The 23,605-nt window shown below is 38.0% G+C and overlaps 1 protein-coding gene across 1 annotated transcript in view; it reads left to right on the top strand.

Annotated features, from left to right (window-relative positions):
• The window catches only part of megf11 (multiple EGF-like-domains 11), a 103,235-nt gene that overhangs the window by 57,597 nt on the left and 22,033 nt on the right, over window positions 1-23,605 (top strand). Inside the window, exons 7-14 of the mRNA XM_052582094.1 lie at window positions 4,961-5,207; window positions 6,139-6,259; window positions 8,908-9,044; window positions 10,003-10,215; window positions 11,632-11,806; window positions 19,462-19,582; window positions 20,645-20,808; window positions 20,943-21,045. Coding sequence (XP_052438054.1) covers window positions 4,961-5,207; window positions 6,139-6,259; window positions 8,908-9,044; window positions 10,003-10,215; window positions 11,632-11,806; window positions 19,462-19,582; window positions 20,645-20,808; window positions 20,943-21,045 — 1,281 coding nt within the window. The remainder of the gene's footprint in view (window positions 1-4,960; window positions 5,208-6,138; window positions 6,260-8,907; window positions 9,045-10,002; window positions 10,216-11,631; window positions 11,807-19,461; window positions 19,583-20,644; window positions 20,809-20,942; window positions 21,046-23,605) is intronic.

Raw genomic sequence — 23,605 nt, 5'->3', positions numbered from 1 at the left:
AATGTAGTCAACACCCAGACGAGTCAACACGGTCTGGTGTAGAAAAACTCACATCAAACGAAACAATGTTATACACGCGTTGCCTCGGCAGTGCGCATATATTTTTGTTTTTTTGCCACTCAGTTACACAAACAACATCAATCTCCTCAGAGAAAGATGAATGCTGCAGCGAGCTCTGGAATGAGCTCTAGATCTAGTGAACATGGATGGCGATAGGATGAGCCGTGTCCCATCCGTGCGATCCCAACAGCAAGATCGCATGCACGGACACACTCTTCAGAGCGCTTAACAGCGAGAAAAGCACAATCAGCCACCCGAGAGCCGACTGTGCAAGCTCCACTCCTCAATAATGCTGCTTATTATAATATTAGGCATAATATGCTTGTGGAACTGTTGCTTGTGGAACTGATGCTTGTGCATCTGGTGAGCTAATCGATGACTTCCACATCAAACTCCTCAGAGAAATACAGGCAGTGCGTTGTGCCCTCTCACTGCGGAGAAAGTACCGCAAACACAGGCTTCAAAACCCCCAAGAGCGGGCGCCGGATCTGGTGGTTAAGGAAGAAGATAGGGACTTACCCGTCTACATTCCTTCCAGCGGATCCGAAAGCGAAACCCACGAGCACAACCACCGCTCCGCCTCGGCGAAAGCAGGGCTGGCACCGTGAGAAACGCCAGTGAAGGCTCCCTCCTCAAAGAGAGCCTTCTGAGAGTAAAGCAAAACACTTCGCATCGCAGCCATCAACTGACACTGCGTGCTTCACTCGTATGTTCCTACCCCCTTTTTTTTCTGGCAGGGAAAACACACAGCCTGAATGCTGCCTGCTCTCGCCCAGAACTTCTCTTGATTGAAGCTTTTACAATGGAGTTTATCAGTGGACAAACAACACTAAATAAGACGCACAAACAGATAGTGACTGACACACACACAGAGCGCTTGCTGAATACAGAAGGCTGTGTGTTGTCTTTGCCGCTCGTGCTTTTATGCTTCCTGGTCTCTGATGTCCCTGCTTATGACGTCTCGCCCATCCATTGGACTGATTACACACGTTATTCAGAGACATCACGCTGGAGGTGTTCCCCAAAGCGTCATCGACGCAGCTCGATTTCCTGAAGAGGAACTTTCATCTTCCACCAGACAAAGATTTTGTTCAGAAAGTTTAGTAAAGGTTCTGTAGTGAAGTACATTTAAAGATATTGTATAGGTTTCTTCTTTATGCATTTTGACTTTATATGTCAGTTTGAGGAGAGACGGAATGCTAGAAGAGTAGGGATCCAAAGTGCCGTTTTTAAATATGTTTATTAATTAACTTACCTGTTTTTTATAGATTTTACACTGATTTTAGTGATACAAATATAGCCTTTCATGCTGTTTCTAAATAGATTTTCTGCCTTTATTTGACTGTGAGAAGTGACAGGAAATGCTAGGAAGGGAGTGATGAACTGTTTTTGCATTAGTTTAAAACTAGTAGAAAAATAAAAATTCTAATTCTTGCAATGAAAATAACATTGAAGGCAGATAAGGTTAATTTTAATTTTAAAACCTTAAAATTAAAATTGATCCTATTTCCAAAATATATATATATATATATATCTATATATATATATAGATATATATATATATATATATATATATATATATATATATATATTTATTTATTTATTTATTTATTTATTTATTTTTTATTTACATTTTTGCCTTTATTTGCAGAAAATGATAATAAAGGGAAGATGTTTTTTTATTATTATTCTGAATTTTGACTATAAAAAAGTCTAGGTTTTTACATGACATATTTTTTTTTATTAGAAAAATAATAGTAAAAGACATTTTCATTATATATATATATTTTTATATAAACAAGTAAAGTTATAATTTGATTAATTTTGATTACATTTGAGGAGAGAAAGGAAGTGACAGAATAGGAGATATATGAAGCGTAGTTGTGCCATATGTAGGTGCACTACACTTAAGGCTATGGCTCCAACACAAACCTGATTTTTAATAAAAACAGACAGCGTAAGCAGGGCTTCTATATTCCACAGGAGTGAGATATTTTGTCTTCATAGAAAATACAAGAGTTTAGACTCTGGAATTCTCCCTAATTAGCCTTCTGTGATGTTCATGTTTATTTAGCTGCACACACAGCTTTAGGCAGAACGTAGCACCAAAATACAAACAGAATTTTTCTTGTCAGTCTTAATAATTTTTAAATCAGGCCTGCAGCTGAAGGGATTTCACTTGTTTTGTAATAAGGCTTGCCACACTTATAAGAGAACTTCAGCATTAGGTATTCTCACAGGATTGTGCATGGTGCTGCCCTGCCCTGAGATCTTTCTCAACCATCTGATCAAACCAGGCCGTTACATTTTTCTACTTATCAAAGTACAGTACACAATCGCACGCTCTCAGCTCGGTCCCGATGCCTCAAGGTACAAGTTTGTTGTGAAGAGGAGCATCGGTTGTCTCCCCAAACGCACCCCTTTGATTAGCCTGTTTGTGCAATGCTGAGCGCTTTTAATGGGGGTTGCGTTGCAGGTCGGCTGTTTGGTGTACTTACCATTGAATCTCTGCCCACACACACCATCCATCGCCCCAACGGGGCCCTCATCCGCTCTTCCTTCATCTCTTCTCCGATTAGACTCATCCTTATGGAAGCTTTCCTTTAGATACTTTAAACACAGAGAAATAGGAATAAGAGTGTGTGTTTTACAGCCTTGCCCGTGGCACAAAATGATCTCTGACTCTTTAATCACGGCTAAATGCTGTCAGAGGGCCCGCAGTGAGAGACTGTCTGCGGCGAGTCTGAAACTAAACGCAGAAGAGACGGGCCGAGATAATGGGCTTTAGGAGGAAATGTGCTGAAGTGTCTCGCTGTGGGGGGAAAAGAGGCTTTGAGTCTTCAATGGCAACATTTTGTGCTGCTTCTGAGCACCAGAGAAAAAGACTTCTGCAAATTAAGCTCTGTCTAGATTTCCATTTTATTTGTCCTCCTCCGCAATGATTCAGAATGGCTGCAGATGAAGAGGCCGGCGGACTTGGATTTGCCATGTTGAATGGGAGGGAAACTGTTTGCGTCCCACTATGAGGCTTCTTTGAAAGTGAAGCGCTCACTTTGGGGCTGATGGGGAGTTGGCGAGGTCCGGGGGCCGGTGAGTGAGGCAAACGGTGGATGTGTTGTGTTTTTCTGCTCTTTTCCTCTCATCAGCGTAGGAGAGCTGAGAGGAGCGTGATGAGTGCTGATTGACTGCGAGTGGAGCAGACGATGAGCGGCTCATCTGTCTTCGTTGACCTCCCGCAGGTTTCCTGCCTTTAATGTGCCCTGGTCTTTTGGTGTGAGTGTGAGAGCTCAACTGACAGGAGAACTCATCCGTAGCAGATTTACTCAAATCAATAACGTGCCTCCTGCCCTCTTTGAGCTGCTTAATGCGGCCTACGTCGCACCTCCTGGGAAAGACTTGCCGCAGAGCCAGGATGTTCCATGACCCCCCTCTGTGCCAAGCTGTCTTCTCGAAAATGCTGATCATCCACCTCGTGTTTGTCTGGCATAGATGACGGACGCTGGTGTCTCGCAGCACACAGCCTTCATTAGGGCTTCATCCACTTTCAAAATAACCTTCTGAGCTTAGTCAAGCATCTGCCGCATCAGTGGTTAAATATGGACTAGTTTCTGAGGTTGTTTAAATCATATGGTACCTTCAACATGTGACCATCATCTAAATGATAGATACTGTTTATAATTGTAGGAACTGTAAAAATGTGAAATTATGTTTTTGGAAGGAAAAAAAAGTCGCTGTGCTCACTTATTTAATAAAAAAAAATTAAAGAAAGTTCAAAAGAACCACATTTATTTGACATAGAAATATGTGACCCTGGACCACAAAACCATATCATAAGGGTCATTTTTTGAACAGTCCAAAATAAATAAGCTTTCCATTGATGTATGGTTTGTTAGGATAGGACAATATTTGGTGATTACAACTATTGATACAACTATTTGAAATCTTGAATCTGGGTGCATAAAAATCTAAATATTGAGAAAATCACCTTTAAAGTTGTCCAAATGAAGTTCTTAGCAGTGCATATTACTAATTTAATAAACTATATTTACAGGAAATTAACCAAGTATCTTCATGGAACATGATCTTTACTTAAAATCCTAAAGATGCTTGCTTGGCATAAAAGAAAAATCAATAATTTTGACCAATACACTGTATTGTTGGTTATTGCTGCAAATATACCCATGCTACTTCAGACTGATTTTGTGCTCCAGGGTCACATATTTTGTAACATTTGAAATGTCTTAACTGTCACTTTTGATCAATTTATTGCATCCTTGCTGAATAAAATATATATATATATTTTTTTTTAAACAAACATTTGAACAGTTGTGATGATGCAGAAAAATCCACTAAGTTAGCATGAGTTAATAGTTAACACTGATTTTTAGATTGTGTGGCGAGGGAAACCAAAAGTGCTCTTAGAGTCGGGGTGTAAACAAAAAAATCTGAAACTGATGTCTATGGTGGTTATGGCCCTGTTTATGCTAGTTAATACTGTGTTAACACAAGAATGACTGTGTCAGTGTTTTATAGCATCTCTGGGCCACTTAAGGTGCGTTTGCAAGATTAGTTCCTTGCAGTTTCATTTTATTGATAGCGTTTGCTTTCCGCATGGTATTAGCTTGTTTATAATTAAAAAAGAATATATGAGGGGATGTAAATAATCTATGCTTTAGCTAATCCCCACTCACAGTGGGATTCACTTGTATTGACAAAACACTGTACAAACTTGCACACGTTCCATAATAAAATCCCATGACTTCACAAATCTTGTGTTTTGGCAATTCCAGGATTACAGGTAACCGTTTGGAATGTGTTACAACCGAGTTGTACTGATAAGCATGAGTTTCCATCCCCAGCCTGAGTAAAAATGTGTTCTTTCTTCTTCTCTGTGTTTCAGGTTGTGAAAGCGGCCACTGGGGGCCCCACTGTAGCAACCGCTGTCAGTGCAAGAATGGGGCCCTGTGTAACCCCATCACAGGAGCCTGTGTCTGCACAGACGGCTACCAAGGATGGCGCTGTGAAGATCAATGTGAGCCTGGATACTATGGCAAGGGCTGCCAGCTGCAGTGTCAATGCCTCAATGGTGCCACCTGCCACCACGAGACGGGGGAATGCATTTGTGCACCAGGCTACATGGGTCCCATGTGAGTACCAGGGATAAAACCAGTTTGCAATATAGAGTTATGAAGGTTAATATATCTTTGCTGAAATATATTCCTCATATAGAGGAGACAAGGGCAAGTTGTAACACTGGTGAAAAGGGTAGGTTTCTTTTTGAAAGACAATTTCTGTATAAACACACACCTCTTGACTACAAAAAAGCTATTCAACCTTTACACCATCTTTGCCAAGGATCCAGATTCAGCTTTTGTGACCTTTTGTTTTACCACAATGAGAACCTGCCGTCAGTTTTTTCAGCTAAATTAAAACCCATAATGTTTTGTGCTATGTGAAATATGAAAGAAAATAGAAAACATATCCTTCAAATATACACTTCTGTTCAGAAAAGGTTCGGGGTCAGTACGATTTTAGTTCTTTGAATACAAATACATACTTTCATTTTGCCAAAGATATATTAAATGGATCAAAAAAGACAGTAAATATTTATTTAATATCTTTAATAATAACAAGGAATGATTCTAAATTAAGCAAACTGGCTTATTAAAATGATTTCTGAAGGATCATGTGACACTGAAGACTGGAATATTTTTTTTTAGATCATCATAAAATGTGAATTTTATGTTTTTTTTTTTGTGTGTGTGCATATTAATAGACTATTAAGTGCCACCCAAACTTTGAACAGAAGTCTATCTCTTTTTAATGGGGGAGAAAAATGTAATATCCTTAAAATATCGATTGTATCGATAGCCCCAGTCTCCCATACTAATCTACATACTATATACTCACTCTTTGTCTATATTCATTGTTAGCATGGTGAAAACACTGTGAAGTTCTTGTGAGTTTGCTTTTTTTTTAAGCATTTGTTCTAAAGTCTTTGAACGTTCTTGTGTTTTATGTTGCAATCCTTTGCAATGACTGCCTGAGTTTCAAGTGTTTGCTCTTGTGGTTCGGCAGCTGTGGAGAGCGATGTCCCTCTGGAAGTCATGGGCCACAGTGCGAGCAGCGCTGCCCCTGTCAGAACGGAGGAACCTGCCATCACATCACTGGAGAATGCTCCTGCCCTGCTGGATGGACGGTAAGAAGCTGCACACAGGGTGGAGAAGTGGGGGACAAAGGGAAAGTGACCGAGAGAATAAAAGACAGAGAGGAATAAAGATGAGGAGACAGACGATAAGGAATGAGGGGCAGAAAGTGAAGGAGAGTAAAAGGGCAAGATACTGAAGCGATGGAGGAGGTGAGTCATGCTTAAAAGGAAATAAGGAAGGAAAAGAGAGAGTAATTAGAAGGAGAAAGGGAGGGTTAAGTGAATGGAGGGAAAGGGGAAAGAGTTTAAGAGGTAAATGAAGGAAGGGTGGAGGAGAATCTGAATGTACAGTATTGTTCAAAATAATAGCAGTACAATGTGACTAACCAGAATAATCAAGGTTTTTCGTATATTTTTTTATTGCTATGTGGCAAACAAGTTACCAGTAGGTTCAGTGGATTCTCAGAAAACAAATGAGACCCAGCATTCATGATATGCACGCTCTTAAGGCTGTGCAATTGGGCAATTAGTTGAATTAGTTGAAAGGGGTGTGTTCAAAAAAATAGCAGTGTGGCATTCAATCACTGAGGTCATCAATTTTGTGAAGAAACAGGTGTGAATCAGGTGGCCCCTATTTAAGGATGAAGCCAACACTTGTTGAACATGCATTTGAAAGCTGAGGAAAATGGGTCGTTCAAGACATTGTTCAGAAGAACAGCGTACTTTGATTAAAAAGTTGATTAGAGAGGGGAAAACCTATAAAGAGGTGCAAAAAATGATAGGCTGTTCAGCTAAAATGATCTCCAATGCCTTAAAATGGAGAGCAAAACCAGAGAGACGTGGAAGAAAACGGAAGACAACCATCAAAATGGATAGAAGAATAACCAGAATGGCAAAGGCTCAGCCAATGATCACCTCCAGGATGATCAAAGACAGTCTGGAGTTACCTGTAAGTACTGTGACAGTTAGAAGACGTCTGTGTGAAGCTAATCTATTTTCAAGAATCCCCCGCAAAGTCCCTCTGTTAAAAAAAAGGCATGTGCAGAAGAGGTTACAATTTGCCAAAGAACACATCAACTGGCCTAAAGAGAAATGGAGGAACATTTTAGTAAAAAGAGTAAAGAGTAAAATTGTTCTTTTTGGGTCCAAGGGCCACAGGCAGTTTGTGAGATGTCCCCCAAACTCTGAATTCAAGCCACAGTACACAGTGAAGACAGTGAAGCATGGAGGTGCAAGCATCATGATATGGGCATGTTTCTCCTACTATGGTGTTGGGCCTATTTATCGCATACCAGGGATCATGGATCAGTTTGCATATGTTAAAATACTTGAAGAGGTCATGTTGCCCTATGCTGAAGAGGACATGCCCTTGAAATGGTTGTTTCAACAAGACAATGACCCAAAACACACTAGTAAACGGGCAAAGTCTTGGTTCCAAACCAACAAAATTAATGTTATGGAGTGGCCAGCCCAATCTCCAGACCTTAATCCAATTGAGAACTTGTGGGGTGATATCAAAAATGCTGTTTCTGAAGCAAAACCAAGAAATGTGAATGAATTGTGGAATGTTGTTAAAGAATCATGGAGTGGAATAACAGCTGAGAGGTGCCACAAGTTGGTTGACTCCATGCCACACAGATGTCAAGCAGTTTTAAAAAACTGTGGTCATACAACTAAATATTAGTTTAGTGATTCACAGGATTGCTAAATCCCAGAAAAAAAAAATGTTTGTACAAAATAGTTTTGAGTTTGTACAGTCAAAGGTAGACACTGCTATTTTTTTGAACACACCCCTTTCAACTAATTGCCCAATTGCACAGCCTTAAGAGCGTGCATATCATGAATGCTGGGTCTTGTTTGTTTTCTGACAATCTACTGAACCTACTGGTAACTTGTTTGCCACGTAGCAATAAAAAATATACTAAAAACCTTGATTATTCTGGTTAGTCACATTGTACTGCTATTATTTTGAACAATACTGTAGATACATGCAAAAGCTAAGTGGGGAAGAAATGACACTGATCTGAGTCTCGCAGAGCAGCTGAAGTTAATATTTGGAAGCAAATTGTGTAAAGTCTCATTATTGCTCCTTTTGCATCATCTCATACTCGTAAAGAGGACATATCAAAAACACAAGTTTCCTTTCTCTTCTGAAAAGAGTTCAACGTGATACAGTATGTAGACATACAGTACTCTAATATTCACAAAGCAATGCTCCATCTTCAGTTCATCGTTTATTAAAACTAAACTGCAAAAATGGGTCATTTAGGCCTCAACTGTGTACTGTATATTATCATATTAGCTGTTTAGATAGAAATGCAGTGATTCAGTTCCTATTCAATGATTAAGGACCCTTGCTTAGAGGTGTTAAAGGTACAGCAGCAAAGACTGGATTAGATAGCGATCATGCACTTTCATCAGTATAACATAAGTGGCTACAGATATATTAAATATGGCCTTTTTAAAGGGCCAAATTTTGTGTTTCTGCATAATTCTTTCATCTTTAATTCTATAGATTAATTACACCGATTATATATACTGTATATTCACCTAAAATCCTTTATTCCCTTATTCCCTTTATGAGAAATGCTATTTAAAAGTTAGTAAATACATTTTTCCTATATAAATAAGTGCTGTTTTAATGGTCGTGAATGACTATCATTTGATTCCCAAATTTTCTCTGCCCTCTTTCTGTACAGGGGTCTGTGTGTGCCCAGCCATGTCCGTTCGGCAAGTACGGGATCAACTGCAGCAAGGAATGCTCCTGCCGCAACGGAGGACTGTGTGACCACATTACAGGACAGTGCCAGTGTATGGCAGGATACAGTGGCCACAGGTAAAATAAATACCCAGTTCCATCAGATCTAATATCTGTTATTCCTCTGTGCCTTTAAAAAAAACTACCACAAAAGCAGTTTGTTAACAAGCCTGCAAAATTTGGTTGCTGAATAATTTATTAATTGCTTTTTTTTTTTTTTTTTTTTTTTACTGCTCTGTGTTTACATTCCCTGTGTCCACTGATCCCACTCCGAGATCTGCACTGGTTTGTTAAGTTTCTGTCCATTAATTACCAGTAATGGAGTTTTATTAGGATCCAATTGAAATTGCTCAGTGCCTTTATTTCCCAGTGTCTTCTGCAGCAGCTTAGGGTTTATTAGCGCAGTAAAGTGATTGTCTGCAGAATGAAAACACTTTCAGGACAGACACTTCTTATCCTCTAATATTTAACAAAATTGCCCTCATTCATTTGGTCTGTGACAGGTGAATTAGTCCAGCAGGAATAATCTCAGATTGCGTTAGTTCCCCCTCCTCCCTTCCCGAAAGTCCTTCTCACACCCGTCTCTCCTGATACAAAGGACGCTGGTGTAATTTCAACATGAAACATACCTAGTCCGTTTTATAATTTAATTGAGCTATTTATCTATCTCCTAATGGCTTCTTTGGACACTCAAGATTGATGTTCTGCCAGGAATGTATATTGAAGATCTTGTGGAAGTCGTTGTTCCTTAAGTCACTTTACTATTCAACAGAGAGAATGAGCCGGGGTCTAATTGTATTCACGGTAATAAATGACTGCTTAGTTTGCTGTCACCCCAGGCGAAGCCAAGGGCTGATGAACCTGAGGTACCAAAGAAGATGCCCAAGACTTTGACCCTTGACCCTTAGATTACAATGATTTAGTAGTCTACTAATTCTGCTTGTGTTATTCTGACAGGCTCCTTTTTCTTACTGAGCCATCTGAGTAACAAATAATGTAACGTTGCTTTGGGGTTTTCTTCCCTCACTGTTCCCAGGTGCCAGGAAGAGTGTCCGGTCGGCACATATGGACCCCAGTGTGCCCTCCACTGTGACTGTCAGAATGGGGCCAAGTGTTACCACATCAACGGAGCGTGTTTGTGTGATACAGGATTCAAAGGGCCTCACTGCCAGGAAAGATTCTGTCCACCAGGCCTCTATGGTCTCATCTGTGACAAATACTGCCCCTGTAACGCCACCAACACACTCAGGTGAGACACGCTATCACACATCAGTAGACCACACTAGAATGATAACCTTGGAAATGAAGAGAATCAATGGACTAGGAATGCATATTAGTACCATAATGGTTATCAGCTGATATAACAGTTTTTTTTTATTATTGTTATTTAATGATTTTGGCCAATATAGATTTTTTTTTTTTATTTTGCATGCTCATAAGCCCTATTTTTACAGTTAGATCACCTTTGTTATCTATTGTTACCTTTGTTAATTAATGCTCACTTAAAATGAAGGATCTAGTTTTTAATACTCTTAAATGTAATCTTTAGCAAATCCTAAAACAAATATCCATGTTGTGTTCTAAAATACTGTAATGCTTAAATTAATTTGTAGCATTTAAAACATTTTTAGTTTTCAGTGCTGTATTTATTTATTTATTTTTGATTTAGACAAGATAGTAAAGAATTTTAATATTGTCCATAACATGAAATGTCAGTAAGAATTTTGCAGTAATTGAATTATTCTAATATCAGTGCATCCCTACAATGCGCTTTGTTTCCCTGCAAAGAAAATTAATTCTATATTTGTCTAAAATTTGTAAACCAGTATATGTATGGATGCATTGTTTCTAGGACTGTCAACTGAGAAAAAATATATTTGAATTAATTACATTATATTCTTGTTAATCAAATTAATTTCATATATATGTATTGCTGTTCATTTTGTTTTGTTTCCGTTTTGTCATTTGTCATTTTACATGCATTTTTAAAAAGTTGTTATATATATATATATATATATATATATATATATATATATATATATATATATATATATATATATATATATATATATATATATATATATATAGTGCAAAGGTATAACACTAGGAAGACATGATTAAATATATTATACTAAATTACAGTGCTGATTACATCATAATTTCCTCAAACAATTATTTCATTCAAACAATACATCTTTGTGGAGTCCACTCTTTCAGTCCTACAATCATTACTTTTTTAGTCAACTTTCCACAAGTTAACCTCCGGAGCCATGGGTGAGTCAAGTCCATTTGACTTCATTTGACTTGCAAGTCAAAAAAAATGTGAACACCTTTCAACAGTAGCATAGCACTTGCTCTTTATCGTGACCTGTGCTTCATTCATTATTTCTTAGCCGCGTTCCTGGCTAATGCAATGTTAATGCCTGGTATGGGTAGATTAGGCCCTAAGACACTGGGGCTCATTACTACATGAAGGAGAGAAAGGACACCCCATTTATCTGAGTGGAGCTCACAGACACCAGGATGGATGAATTCAAATGGTTTTAGTCCTCAGATTTGTCCACCTTGTGCTGGAAACCAAAGTGTTTCTGTTTGGATGTCGTATACACAATGTATCTTTAGGCATATTTGTACCTAAATGTCGATCTGTCTTTCTCTTTTTCAGCTGCCACCCCCTGACAGGTGAATGCTTGTGTACAGCAGGATGGACGGGTCTATACTGCAATGAGACCTGTCCCCCGGGTTACTATGGGGAAGGATGTAGAGTGCCGTGCCAGTGTGCTAATGGAGCAGACTGCCACAGTCTCACTGGGGCCTGTATCTGTGCCCCAGGCTACACAGTGAGTCCATGTTTATCATTTATCATTGTCTACATTCATTAAATACTGCTAAATCCTGCCATGCTGAAAAATTGTCACATGAAATTGACTGCTAAGCATTGATGATTATAGTTGTTAATGTTCTGAACTAAAGGATGGTCTTTTTTCATATGCCCCCTGACATATAGGCCCCCTATACACCTGCCATTAACCTCTCATTTGTAGAGTAAACACCAATACGTCCTAGACAACCATTACAGACCACCTACCAACCTGTCTATGAAGCACTGCACCAAGAAAAAAGGATTTTAATTGTCGACTACATATGTGACCCTGGACCACAAAACTAGTCATAGGTAGCACGGGTATATCTTTAGCAATAGCCAGCAATACATTGTATGGGTCAATATTATAGATTTTACTTTTACGCCAAAAATGATTAGTATACTATATTATATACTATACTGTATATATTCAGCTTTCAGATGGTGTATCATTTAAAAAAAGGCCTTTATGACTGGTTTTGTTGTCCAGGGTCAAATATGGCTTTACAATATCTGTTGGATTTTATTGTTTTTGTACATATATCATTTTATCAGTAACTTTCATAACCTTCAAATCATAACTTCTTAATCAAATTAATTAATTTAAATACTGATTCGTTAAATGAATTTATCACACAAGTACTTGCACAGAAAAGTGGTTTCTGGTTAAGTTAAAATTTAAAAATTATGGTTTATTATAATTTTATATTTATATTATTTATTTTTATTTGCAGTTATTTATTATTCTATTTAATTTTTCTTTCTTTTTTTCTGTTTTATTGTGGCAAAATTAAATCACAAAATAGACTTTAGACATATAGACATAGACATATAAGTGAATTCCCTTGTAAAAGAGTAATTAAATTTATTTACTAGTTTATTTAAAATTACAAATTTAAATAAAAAAAATATTCTATTCTAAGAATAATTCAAATCTATTTAAACATTCACTGACATATCACTAAAAGCGTATTTATATTTATTTCCACTGATTTCCTGAAGCATGCTTCAGATTCCACTCTCTTCACAAATGATTGGATTTTTAAACTAACATTGTGATATGCTTTAAAGGGGTCGTATTACGCTCTTTTACAAAGTCTTGATTTTGTTTTGGGGTTGTACTAGAACAGTCTCCACCTGCAGCTATATTTTTCTCTGATTTAGAGAGCCATGCTGATCCCCGCACCCAATCATTACAATACAATGATTATAATTCTAAGTTTTGCATGATGATATGATGAATGGATTGTTAATTTTTAACAGCAAGTTCAGTGGTGTTAGAATTGATCTGCACATCACGGCACACGTCTGCAGCGACTTACAGCTTTACGGCCACTCAGTCAACGCTTGTGTTTATACCAGCCGTGCCATGTCCCAAAACTCATGCATCAGAACATAAAATCGGTCAACCACATTTCTTAAGCCAGCATAGTTTGTCATTACAGTGAGTAACGTAGCAGATTGAAAAGTTAGTATCTTTTGCGGTGGTCGCTTGAGTCTATTGAATGGTCAATTAATTCTGCGTTGTCACCTAGTTGGAGATGCTAAAGTCAATAAACAATGCTAAATGCTAAAGTCAATAAACAATGTCCCTGTCTTTTACTCTCACAGTTAGCTTATCATATTCATTTGCGACATTAGTAGGGCCCTGTGATTTCTCGACATTGTGGAAAAGACGGAATCCATTTCATTTTCAATACAAAAGATCTGTATCTGAGAAGATCTGAGAATTTCTGTCTAATGAATGGACGACCTTAGCACACATGTGATTTTGTTTACAATATCAGGTATAAGGACACAGATACAAACAGCAATGTGTCTTGGCTCACCACTTGTGACTGGATGACCCAAAATGGAAAATACCAAGCCTAAACAGGGCCATAGATATGACAAATGAGGGTGGCAAAACTCATAATTACATAATAAAGGTTTATGATTGTGGATTTTTTTTCAGGGAAAAATGGAAGCATCTTTCAGAAAACATTTCTAGTCAGCACTTCCCTTGATCGTTCTTTGAAAAGTGTTTGTGTCCTGATACTTAAAGCAGAAGTGTCAGCGAATACAGTTTATTGCTTTGAAAATGATCTCTATAGTGGTCTCACACACACACATAAACACATCACCTCCTGCAGGGAGTCTGGGAACAAGGTGAGAGTCTCCGCAATGGTACGTTCGCAATGCTTGTGTCTTATTACACAGCAGGTTTATACCTAACACAAAGACCTTCCCAAACACAGAAAGAAGCGCTAGATACAAGGACTTCAAAATAGATTGTGATTTCTAGGCAAGACTCAATATGGTATAAATAACAAATCGTTTTGTTATCCAGTTGGTTGCACATGGCACACAATCTACCCTGCTTCGTGTTCTCTGATGAACAAAGGGGATGCTAAAATGAAAGATAAGATACAAGGAGAGAGCATGAGAAAGACCGATAGAGAGATGATCATATCAGTAATCTGAATTTATTTTAGAGAGATGTTAAAATAGATGGATAACTCGTTCTTTTGCTTCACTGAATGCGTCATGGTATTGCTTACAGCCCTGTTCATCTTGTTCATCCTCAGAAGCAAATGTACTTTCCTTTAGGGCTAGTAGCTTTGGGAGTAACTAAAACTAAAAGTAGCACTATCAACTTTGAAATTATATAGTTACAAGTTCTACCAGAAATTAATCTCACTTTCATGTTGTTCAGCCAAAGTAAAATATTTAGTAATCATTTTTCTGTTTGTTTTCAATGTATTTGTATGTCTTTTACTTATATGGATAATATTATATGTTGTTTTTTTTAAGATATTGCATGTTTAAAAAGTAAGGACTATATTATATGTTGTTTTTTTTAAGATATTGCATGTTTAAAAAGTATGGGGTGAGTAAGAGTTTTATTTCACTCATTTATATTTATTTATTTAAGACTTTCATTCATCAAGGATGCACTGTCATTACTAGAATAAATTACATTTTAAAATATACTGTATTACAACAGAAAACTGTATTTTTCATCAGATCATTGCACATTTTGTGAGCATAAAACAGAAGAATACTACCAGTCTTTTAAATGGTAGTGCAGCTTAAATGTAGCTAGCCACTTTTTGTTAACTTTGTAAAATTTTTGTAGCGTCACTTAAAGTTATGAGTAAGATGGAAAGCTACAGTTTCAATTATCTTCCCCGCCACTGAACTGATTTCACTCCCGCTGCATTCAGAAACAGTGGAAATATTGCAAAGCAGATAAAATTAAGACAGTGCCGCAGGTAAAGACTAGAACGGCAGTAATAATTAAGACAAACTCAGCACCAGAGGCTGTAGCCAACTCCTGCCTTGGCTGTTACTGTTGCAGTGTCCTGTGGCAGAGCTACTACAGCGATTTGAACTAGCAGGCGGAGGCACAGACTGGATCTTAATTTTCACCACCTGCTTTTTGTGTTGGATTTGGGGAGCCTGCTGCCAGTTCTATTAAACCCTGCTCGAGGAGCTTTGGCCAAGGAGTCTGACCGAGATGCAATGGAATTGGGACACAAAGCTCCATTTTCAGACCAGCTTTTTCATTTGGACCTATAGAAGAACAAAGGTTAACAATTTGACCGCAGTCTGGTGGAAAATAAGAGGGGTAATGGCCACCAAAACTCTCGTCTGAGTTCTGAGAGAATCATATTTATAGGGGTGGGAAAGGAACATATATAGGCTTGTGCTGCTGGTACAAGAGAGCACAGGTGGAGAGATGCTGGTAGTACCACGTTGAAAGCACACATGCCATGTTCATGTGTACTTTCATGACACTTCACTAGAATGCACAGATGCATTAGTAGGAATTTTAATGCTTTAAAATAACATTCATTACCGACACTTGTAGATATTGTATGAATGACTACTACTGAATGAATGCTAATTTAGCATTTTCTAAATTATACAAATATTTTATTATCATCATAACTACTTCACTGCAGATTTTAACTGAAAAAAGAAAATGTTCACACTTAAATTTTCATTATTAACAAACCATTAACTATGACTTTTGCCTCAATAAACTCCTAATTTGCTGCTTATTAATAGTTAGTAAAGTAGTTGTTAAGTTTATGTATTTGGTAGGATTAAGGATGTAGAATATGGTCATTCAGAATTTGTGATATATAAGTACTAATAAACCGCCAATATGTTAATAATAGGCATGCTAATAAGCAACATGTTAATAGTGAGAATTGGTCCCTTATACTAAAGTGTCACCAAATGTTCTGTTACTGTATGTTTTTTCCAGCATGATCTAAATATTATCCAAAAAGCATGTTGTTTTTTTCTGTGGACACAAAAACATCTGACCTTTTGTACAAAGTAGCTCAAATGATCAGTGAAATTAATTTGCTTATTTAGAATTAATTTGACTATTTGTTTCTTTTTATTTTTGTTTTTGTTGTTTTAACCTAAAAAGATTATTTTTAGAGGTATGAAAAAATACTGAATCACAGATTTGCTTTTTTTCTTTTTTTTTACCTCTGAAAATTAATATGAAAATGTAGATTTCAAAGCTTCAAGACCGTTTTAGCTCTTTGAATGAACACTGATATGTGTTAATTTTATTACAAAGTGAATGTTTAAGAATATTAACTGTTTGTGCTTCAATTGAAACAAAATTGACTTTTTCCACAATAATCTCAAATGATCAGTGTTATAAATGTGTTTATCAATATTAATTAGAATATCATCATATATAATGATGAATAAAATTGTTTTCTTATATGTATATCCTAAAAATACTGTATCCCAGCTTTTCAGTGTGCTCTCAGATTTTTGGACCTCACTGAATATGAAAATATGCCATTCGAAGCTTGAAAACATTTCCAGCTTGGTGAAGGTTCTAATGATTTGTTAATTTTATTATAAAGTGAATATTTAAGAATATTCACTGATTTCCAGCATGATCTGAGAATTATCCTCATAGAATTTTGTACTTGAATGGAAACAAAACTGTCTTGTTTTTCAAATAAATTTGCTTATCAATAGTAATCAAAATATTATTTTATATAATATTAATTATTTGTATCCTAAAAATCATCATTTTAATATTTAAAAAATACTGTATCCAAGATGTTTAATGTGTTCTCAGATTTTTGGACCTCGCTGAATATAAAATGTACCTTTTAAAGCTTGATAGCTTTTTGAATATGCCAATTATTTTAGTTGATTTTATTATAAAGCAAATATTTAAGAATATTTAACTTCTAAACATAAGTCTGACTTTAGCCTGCTTTTAGAGGAGTTTAGTCACCCAGTTGAATGAGTGCTCTCAGGCCTGTGTCAGTGTAATCTGGAGCATTCACGGGTCTCGCTAAATCCCTGTGGTCATTTGTGAGCCAGAGACTCTTTTACCTCCTCCAACCCATTCACCAGTAAATTGCAGGTCTGCTGAAAAGTCGAACAAACTAACTTTCTCGCCCCATATTCGGCTGCCTGCACCGATAGTTTTAAGTCTTTTTTCCGTAGTACAGAACTGCCATTGTTAGCAGTCTGCTTGCTGTCACTTTTGAGTGGAACAAAGATAACTGCACGTAGATTGATGAAAAATTAATCCACAGATGTAAGCTTTTCATGTGGGGAGTGGATGGACGAGCGAAGCAGATGGAGAGGTAGAATATTTGAAATGGGGAATACAATAGGGGGAATGTGGGAGAGTGAGAATGAAAAAGAAAGAGAGCATACAAGAAAGAAAAGAGTGGGAGTAAGAGAAAATATTGGAGATGATTGTATCAAAGCGAGCGAGCGAGATAAATGATGACAGATTGAAAGAAGGAGAGAGCGTGGAGAAACAAAAAATAGAGAGAGAGAGAGAGCAAGTGAGCGAGCGTGAGTCGGTCCTGCTCAGTGCCCATGGCGTCCTGTGGCATATCTTATCCTGCTTTCCACTCAGACCTAGTTCCAGATGATAATGAGAGAGCGGGTCCTTTGCTGCTCCATCCCCGGCACCGGGGAGACAGAGGCAGGAGGCGCACAGCACACTGCCATTACCCCACTAATTGGGAGTCTAAATCATTTTGTCAGCTGTCAGTCAGAGACAGGGATGAGGCAAAAAGACACCGGTGATGGCCAGCGCTGGGATACAGACGACTCCCCTGCTGAGCCTGGTAAAGCACAGAGATTGTGCTGGTGTTGTTTGGCTGAGGAACGGCTTAAGAACACAGTGTCTGTCAGTCATCAGCAATACATTTCTGGGGGATGGACGGAGGTGCCAAGGGCCAGGGGCTGTCAGCTCATTAATGCGGCTGGGGAAAGCAAGCCTTTAGCTCTGAGCGTCCGCTGCCACACTCTGTGTGACTGCAACAAGGAGACTAGCTACACACGGACTTTAGGTTTGCTGCTGTACAAATGTGTTCTCCACCTCTCTACTCATTTGAACTCTATCAAATTCTGATGCAGAGAATGTTTTGCAGGAAATTTTCAGTTGAGGTTTCGCTTAATCCTCAGATGGGATTTGGAGTCACACTTCACAGCACAGTGCTCATGTTAGAGTATAAAATTACATAAGTAAGTGGAGAAAAATTGTGATAACAAAAACTTAGATTTTCTGAAAGAAATGTGTGCCTATCTGAGCAGAACTCACTCTTATGGTGCTAGGATGTTGTTAGTGGTTGCCAGGGTGTTGCTATGTTGTGGTTAAAATATTCTGGGAGGTTTTGCATATTGTTGTAGGTTGTCGGGTGGTTTGGGTGGTTTCTAATGTGGCTGTTGTGGGTGGTTGCAAGGGTGTTACTATGCAGTTGCTAAAATGTTCTGGGTGGTTTTCGCCATTTTTTTATGCTTGCTAAGATTTTTGGGGTAGTTTTAGCACATCCTTTGCTAGATAAAGTGTGAGTGGCTATTGTGAGTGGTTGCCAGGGTGTTGCTATGTAGTTGTTAAAAAGTTCTAGGTGGTTATTATACGGCTGCTGGAGCGTTCTGAGTGGTTTTATCACATTGCTGTTCTATAGGCTAAAATCAGTGTTGAGAAGGTTACTTTGGAAATTTAAAGTTATAGATTACAAGTTTTCCTATTTAAAAAAAAAATAATAACCTTCACCTTGAAATAAATCATATACATAAATCCAAACAGGAAATAAAAAAATAATGTGTCCTAAACTCCTGAAACAATGGTATCTCAATTTGGGAAAGCAATAAATTAAATCTGTATGTGTGAAAAAATTCAGGTGTAACCCCCTTTGTAAGTAATTGTAATTTAATTACACATCACACAGTGAATGATTACACTTACATTTATTTTGGGTAAAACTTTATAAGATGAACTTGTTAAATGTTACATATACTTACTACTATAATTACAATTAATCATGCATAATTACATGGAAGTAACTGTAATCTTAACCCAACCATATAGTAAGTACATGTAGTTAATTAATATTACTCAGTACCTAAATGTATAATTACTCTGTAACAAGAACACGGCCTTAAAAATCAAGTGTAACCTTGTTTTATTAATTTAATAACGAAATGCCTTTACATGCGAGTTACTCCCTAACACGTGCTAAAATGTTCTGGGTGGTTCCACACATTACTGTGCAGTTTATATATTGTTGTAGGTATTTGCCAGGGCAAAATTTGTATAATATACATTTCTTGAACAGTTCATCTCTGTGTGTTTTTCAGGGCGACGACTGTTCCCATACCTGCCCACTTGGACTATACGGTACTAACTGCACTTCCACCTGCCACTGCCACAACCAGGCATCCTGCTCACCAATCGACGGCTCCTGCATCTGTAAAGAAGGTACAGCATAATGGTCTCTACTTCTTCCTTTAATCCTTATTCCCTCATTTTTCTTATAGACATGAATAGAGAGAGAGCCATGAGAGACTTTTGGTTTACAACCAGCCTAATAACAAGATTATAGCTTGACCTGTACAAATTAATCAATAAACAATCAATACATGAAATCAAATGCTAAGGAAAAGTCGTAATCTTTACGTTCGATTACTCTGGGACTAATTCATCATTTTCGAATTCCCTTTTAAAACAGTGATGTCAATGTTTAGAGAATTAACCCTGTCTATAAATAAAAATTAGGAATGCCTGACAAGCCGGTTATACTCCAAAAGCACTTTCCGGACATCAGACATTAAGAAAAAAAAAGTAAATAACATCCCCATCTGTTCTGTATATATCCATTTCTGTCATTACAGAAAAACTGGTGTTTCAGTATCAAAGGATCCAAAGTCGCTCCAGGTCACTTTCAAAGGATATATAACCACTTAGCACGTTAATGCACATATGGCATTTTTAGCCTGTAATAGCATAAAAAATGCAGCGTGAATCCACAAGAGCCCTGTGAGTGCTCATCGTTTGGCTGACCGCAGCTAACCGTACCTGCGGGATGGCCTTTATTGTTGCATAAACATGGACTCGTCCTTAAAGGCCTGCACCAGCAGAGTATTCGTTCAGGTCTCTCCAGTTTGGAAGGAAGCTCATTAGAGACAGTCCGTTTAAAATCCTCATCCCATTCATAATGCAGAACCCCAAGTGTGCTACACAACCTCTCTGCCTATCCCACTCTGCTCTTATGTTGACCTCAAACCATGCATATATTCAACTCCTTGACGTGAGCCGAGGGAGACAAGAATCCTCTGGCTTCTGTTAAGACGTGACCTCACTTCCCCCTCTTCCCGCTCTATTAATTGAACACTGTTATAATAAAACTGGAGAAGCTTTGGCTAGAACTCAAAAAGAGATTGTTAAATACTTGGATTTTAGCAAATAAACGACTGAAGGAACCAATGGTGAAGTAGACAAATAAATTAATGAATGTCTGTGCCGTCTCCCTTTGCTTTACAGGTTGGCAGGGTGTAGACTGCTCAATCCTGTGCTCCAGCGGGACTTGGGGATTGGGCTGTAACCAGACTTGTTTGTGTGCCAATGGTGCGGCTTGTGACCCAATGGACGGCTCATGTACCTGTACCTCAGGCTGGAGAGGGGAACGCTGCCAGCAGCCCTGTCCTGTGAGTATCTTCCTGGGACCAGTTCCATTGTTTCTCTGCCAGAGGCTAGCAAGACTGGCCGTTTGATTTATAAATATTTGTCATGACAGAGCAGTTTAAGCTTAGCGAGATGGTTTGTGTGTGTGGTTATTCAGGATGGCACATATGGACTGGAGTGTCGCGAGCATTGTGACTGTAACCACGCTGATGGATGCGACCCTGTGAGCGGATTCTGTCGCTGTTTGCCAGGATGGACCGGTGAGTGTAAGACCAGTGACATAATCACATCGACATGTTAAAAATAGGGTTTTATGATGCAACATAGATACTGGAGTGAAATAGTCACTCATTGTTAAAAGAAGAATTGACAGGCACATATGACACATTCAGTTTATGAAAAGTGACAGTAAAGTCTATTCAAATTGAACTTTCTATTGATCAAAGTATGGTATAAAAAATTAGCAAAGTTTCCAGAAAAGCATGTCTGTTTTTAACATTGTTTCAATAAAATAAGAAATGTTTCTTAAGCACCAAATCATCATATTATAGGATCATGTGACACTGAAGACTGGAAGGAACAATGACTGTTGAAAATTCAGCTTTGCCATTACAGGAATATTATATTTTAAAATATTTCCCAATTTTTGTATTTAATTAATGAAGTCGTAGCCTAGTGGTTAGAATGTTTGACTCCTGATCCTAGGGTTGTGGGTTCGAGTCTCGGGCCAGCAATACCATGACTTAGGTGCCCTTGAGCAAGGCATCGAATCCCCAACTGCTCCCCGGGCACTAAAACATAAATGGCTGCCCACTGCTCCGGGTGTGTGTTCACAGTGTATGTGTATGTTCACTGCTCTGTGTGTGTGTGCACTTTGGATGGGTTAAATGCAGAGCACAAATTCTGAGTATGGCTCACCATACTTGGCTGAATGTCACTCTCACTTTCACTTTGTTAGCATGAGATACTTATTTCATCTGAACACCAAACATCTGAATGCTAGTGTAGAAACTAGTATAGTTTATAGCTACGCTTTGATTACCTGAGGATGAAGTTTTCGAGATGATCAAGTACAAATTATGGATAGCCCGTTTTATGTTATGGCCAGTTGTTATAGGAATACTCAATGTGGTTTTCCAGAAATGACTTTATATTCTGTTTAGAGACGCAGCTCTGTTACGCTGCAGAAACACTGTCAGTGGGAAAGTACAATGAGACCCTGCTGTTACAGTTACGCTGCAGCGCTGCTTGCTCAAGCTGTGTGAAACAGACTTACTACTAGTAGTAATACTGTTGCTAGTCATTATAAGAGTCTGCTGGCAGAATTTTGAAGATATTGTGGTCTCTCGAGATACTAATGTGTCTTCATGACACAAATATAATATATAATATCCACCCTGAAGCATCTGCCATAGTTTATTGTTAGAATGTAATGGATTTTGCAAGAAAATATTACAGTGTTAATTTTTAAAGCAGCCTAATCCAGAAATAATAAAATCAGTGTTTTCTTTGTAATCATGAAAGTATAAATCTTTCAACGGCCTTCATCTTGAGGGAAAATTCATGATTTTGTATTTTTCTGAAATATAATTATGAAAACATGAAATCCCATTTTATTTCAATAGCAAAGCAATAGCACATTTTTATTTCAGCTCTTGCTAATGTTGTATGTTAAATTAAACCGACTCTACGTATGTGTGTGTGTTCAGATTATTTTACAAAGGACCACCATGCCTCCAAAAGATGCTATCATAGGACAAACAGCCTGCAGGCAGATTAATATGAAATCTCCAAAAGCATGAAGCATTTATAATAACCGTTGCTGAACATGTTATCTAATTAGATTGCACTGACCCAGAATGAAGCAATCGTTCTGCGCTTTGCATATATGGCTTTCACACTGCGCTTACACCTTCTGTTGCAACGGTCTCAGCACTGTGTGTCCAAGAAAGGGAAATGAGAGGCAGTGGACATGTCTGAATATCACAGAGGGGCTGTGTTTACAAGTTCTTCAGCATGTGAACATGTTATACAAGAAGCGTAAGGGAACAGGTTGAGATGGTAGATGTGACTTTGCCTGCAGGCCCTCCATGACTCTCTCCGTTCAGGTCTCTGAATTCTGACCATGTGTACTGGGAAATTATGTGGCTTTCATTATCTGCAAGAAGGAGCCATCCTCGCAGAAATCTCATGCTCTGCATCCTGCCCAGGTCTCCGCCATCTGCCAGGCCTAATGGAGTCACCAGGGTGCAAATAGGCCTCAGAGACTGCGAGCATCTGAACAAAAAGACTATGAAGAACATTGATTTATGGAAGCTATCGAGAGAGAGAGAGAGAGAGAGAGAGAAAGAGAGCTAGATGTACACAGTGCATATGTGAGAAGATAGCGTCAGGTCTAAGATTTTAAGAGAATGAGCTACACATAAGGTTGAGAAAGAGAGAGGTTGCATAAGAATGGAATCTCATGTGGAGTCTTGTTTTTGAGGTTGCTCATTTAAAATAGGTCATATCAAATTTGAATCGATCTTCTAAAATATAAGTTTGTACTATAAAGTCTATACTAGTCAAGTCACCTTTATTTATATAGCGATTTAAACAAAAAAGATTGCGTCAAAGCAACTGAACAACATTAATTAGGAAAACAGTGTCAATAGAGCAAAATGACAGTTAGCCCTCTGAGGTCTAAGGGTATTTTTGGGGCCTGGAGAAGTTTTGTCATGTTGTTTTCATATGGATTACTTTATCACAGAAATGTTTTCAGCAGCACTTGTTTAGTTTAAAAGTAGACATGTCAAGCCTTCTCTCTCTCTCTCTCTCTCT

This window comes from Carassius gibelio, chromosome B18, assembly GCF_023724105.1.
Source record: "Carassius gibelio isolate Cgi1373 ecotype wild population from Czech Republic chromosome B18, carGib1.2-hapl.c, whole genome shotgun sequence".
Classification (NCBI taxonomy): domain Eukaryota; kingdom Metazoa; phylum Chordata; class Actinopteri; order Cypriniformes; family Cyprinidae; genus Carassius; species Carassius gibelio.
This window is presented reverse-complemented; position numbering and strand designations above follow the sequence as displayed.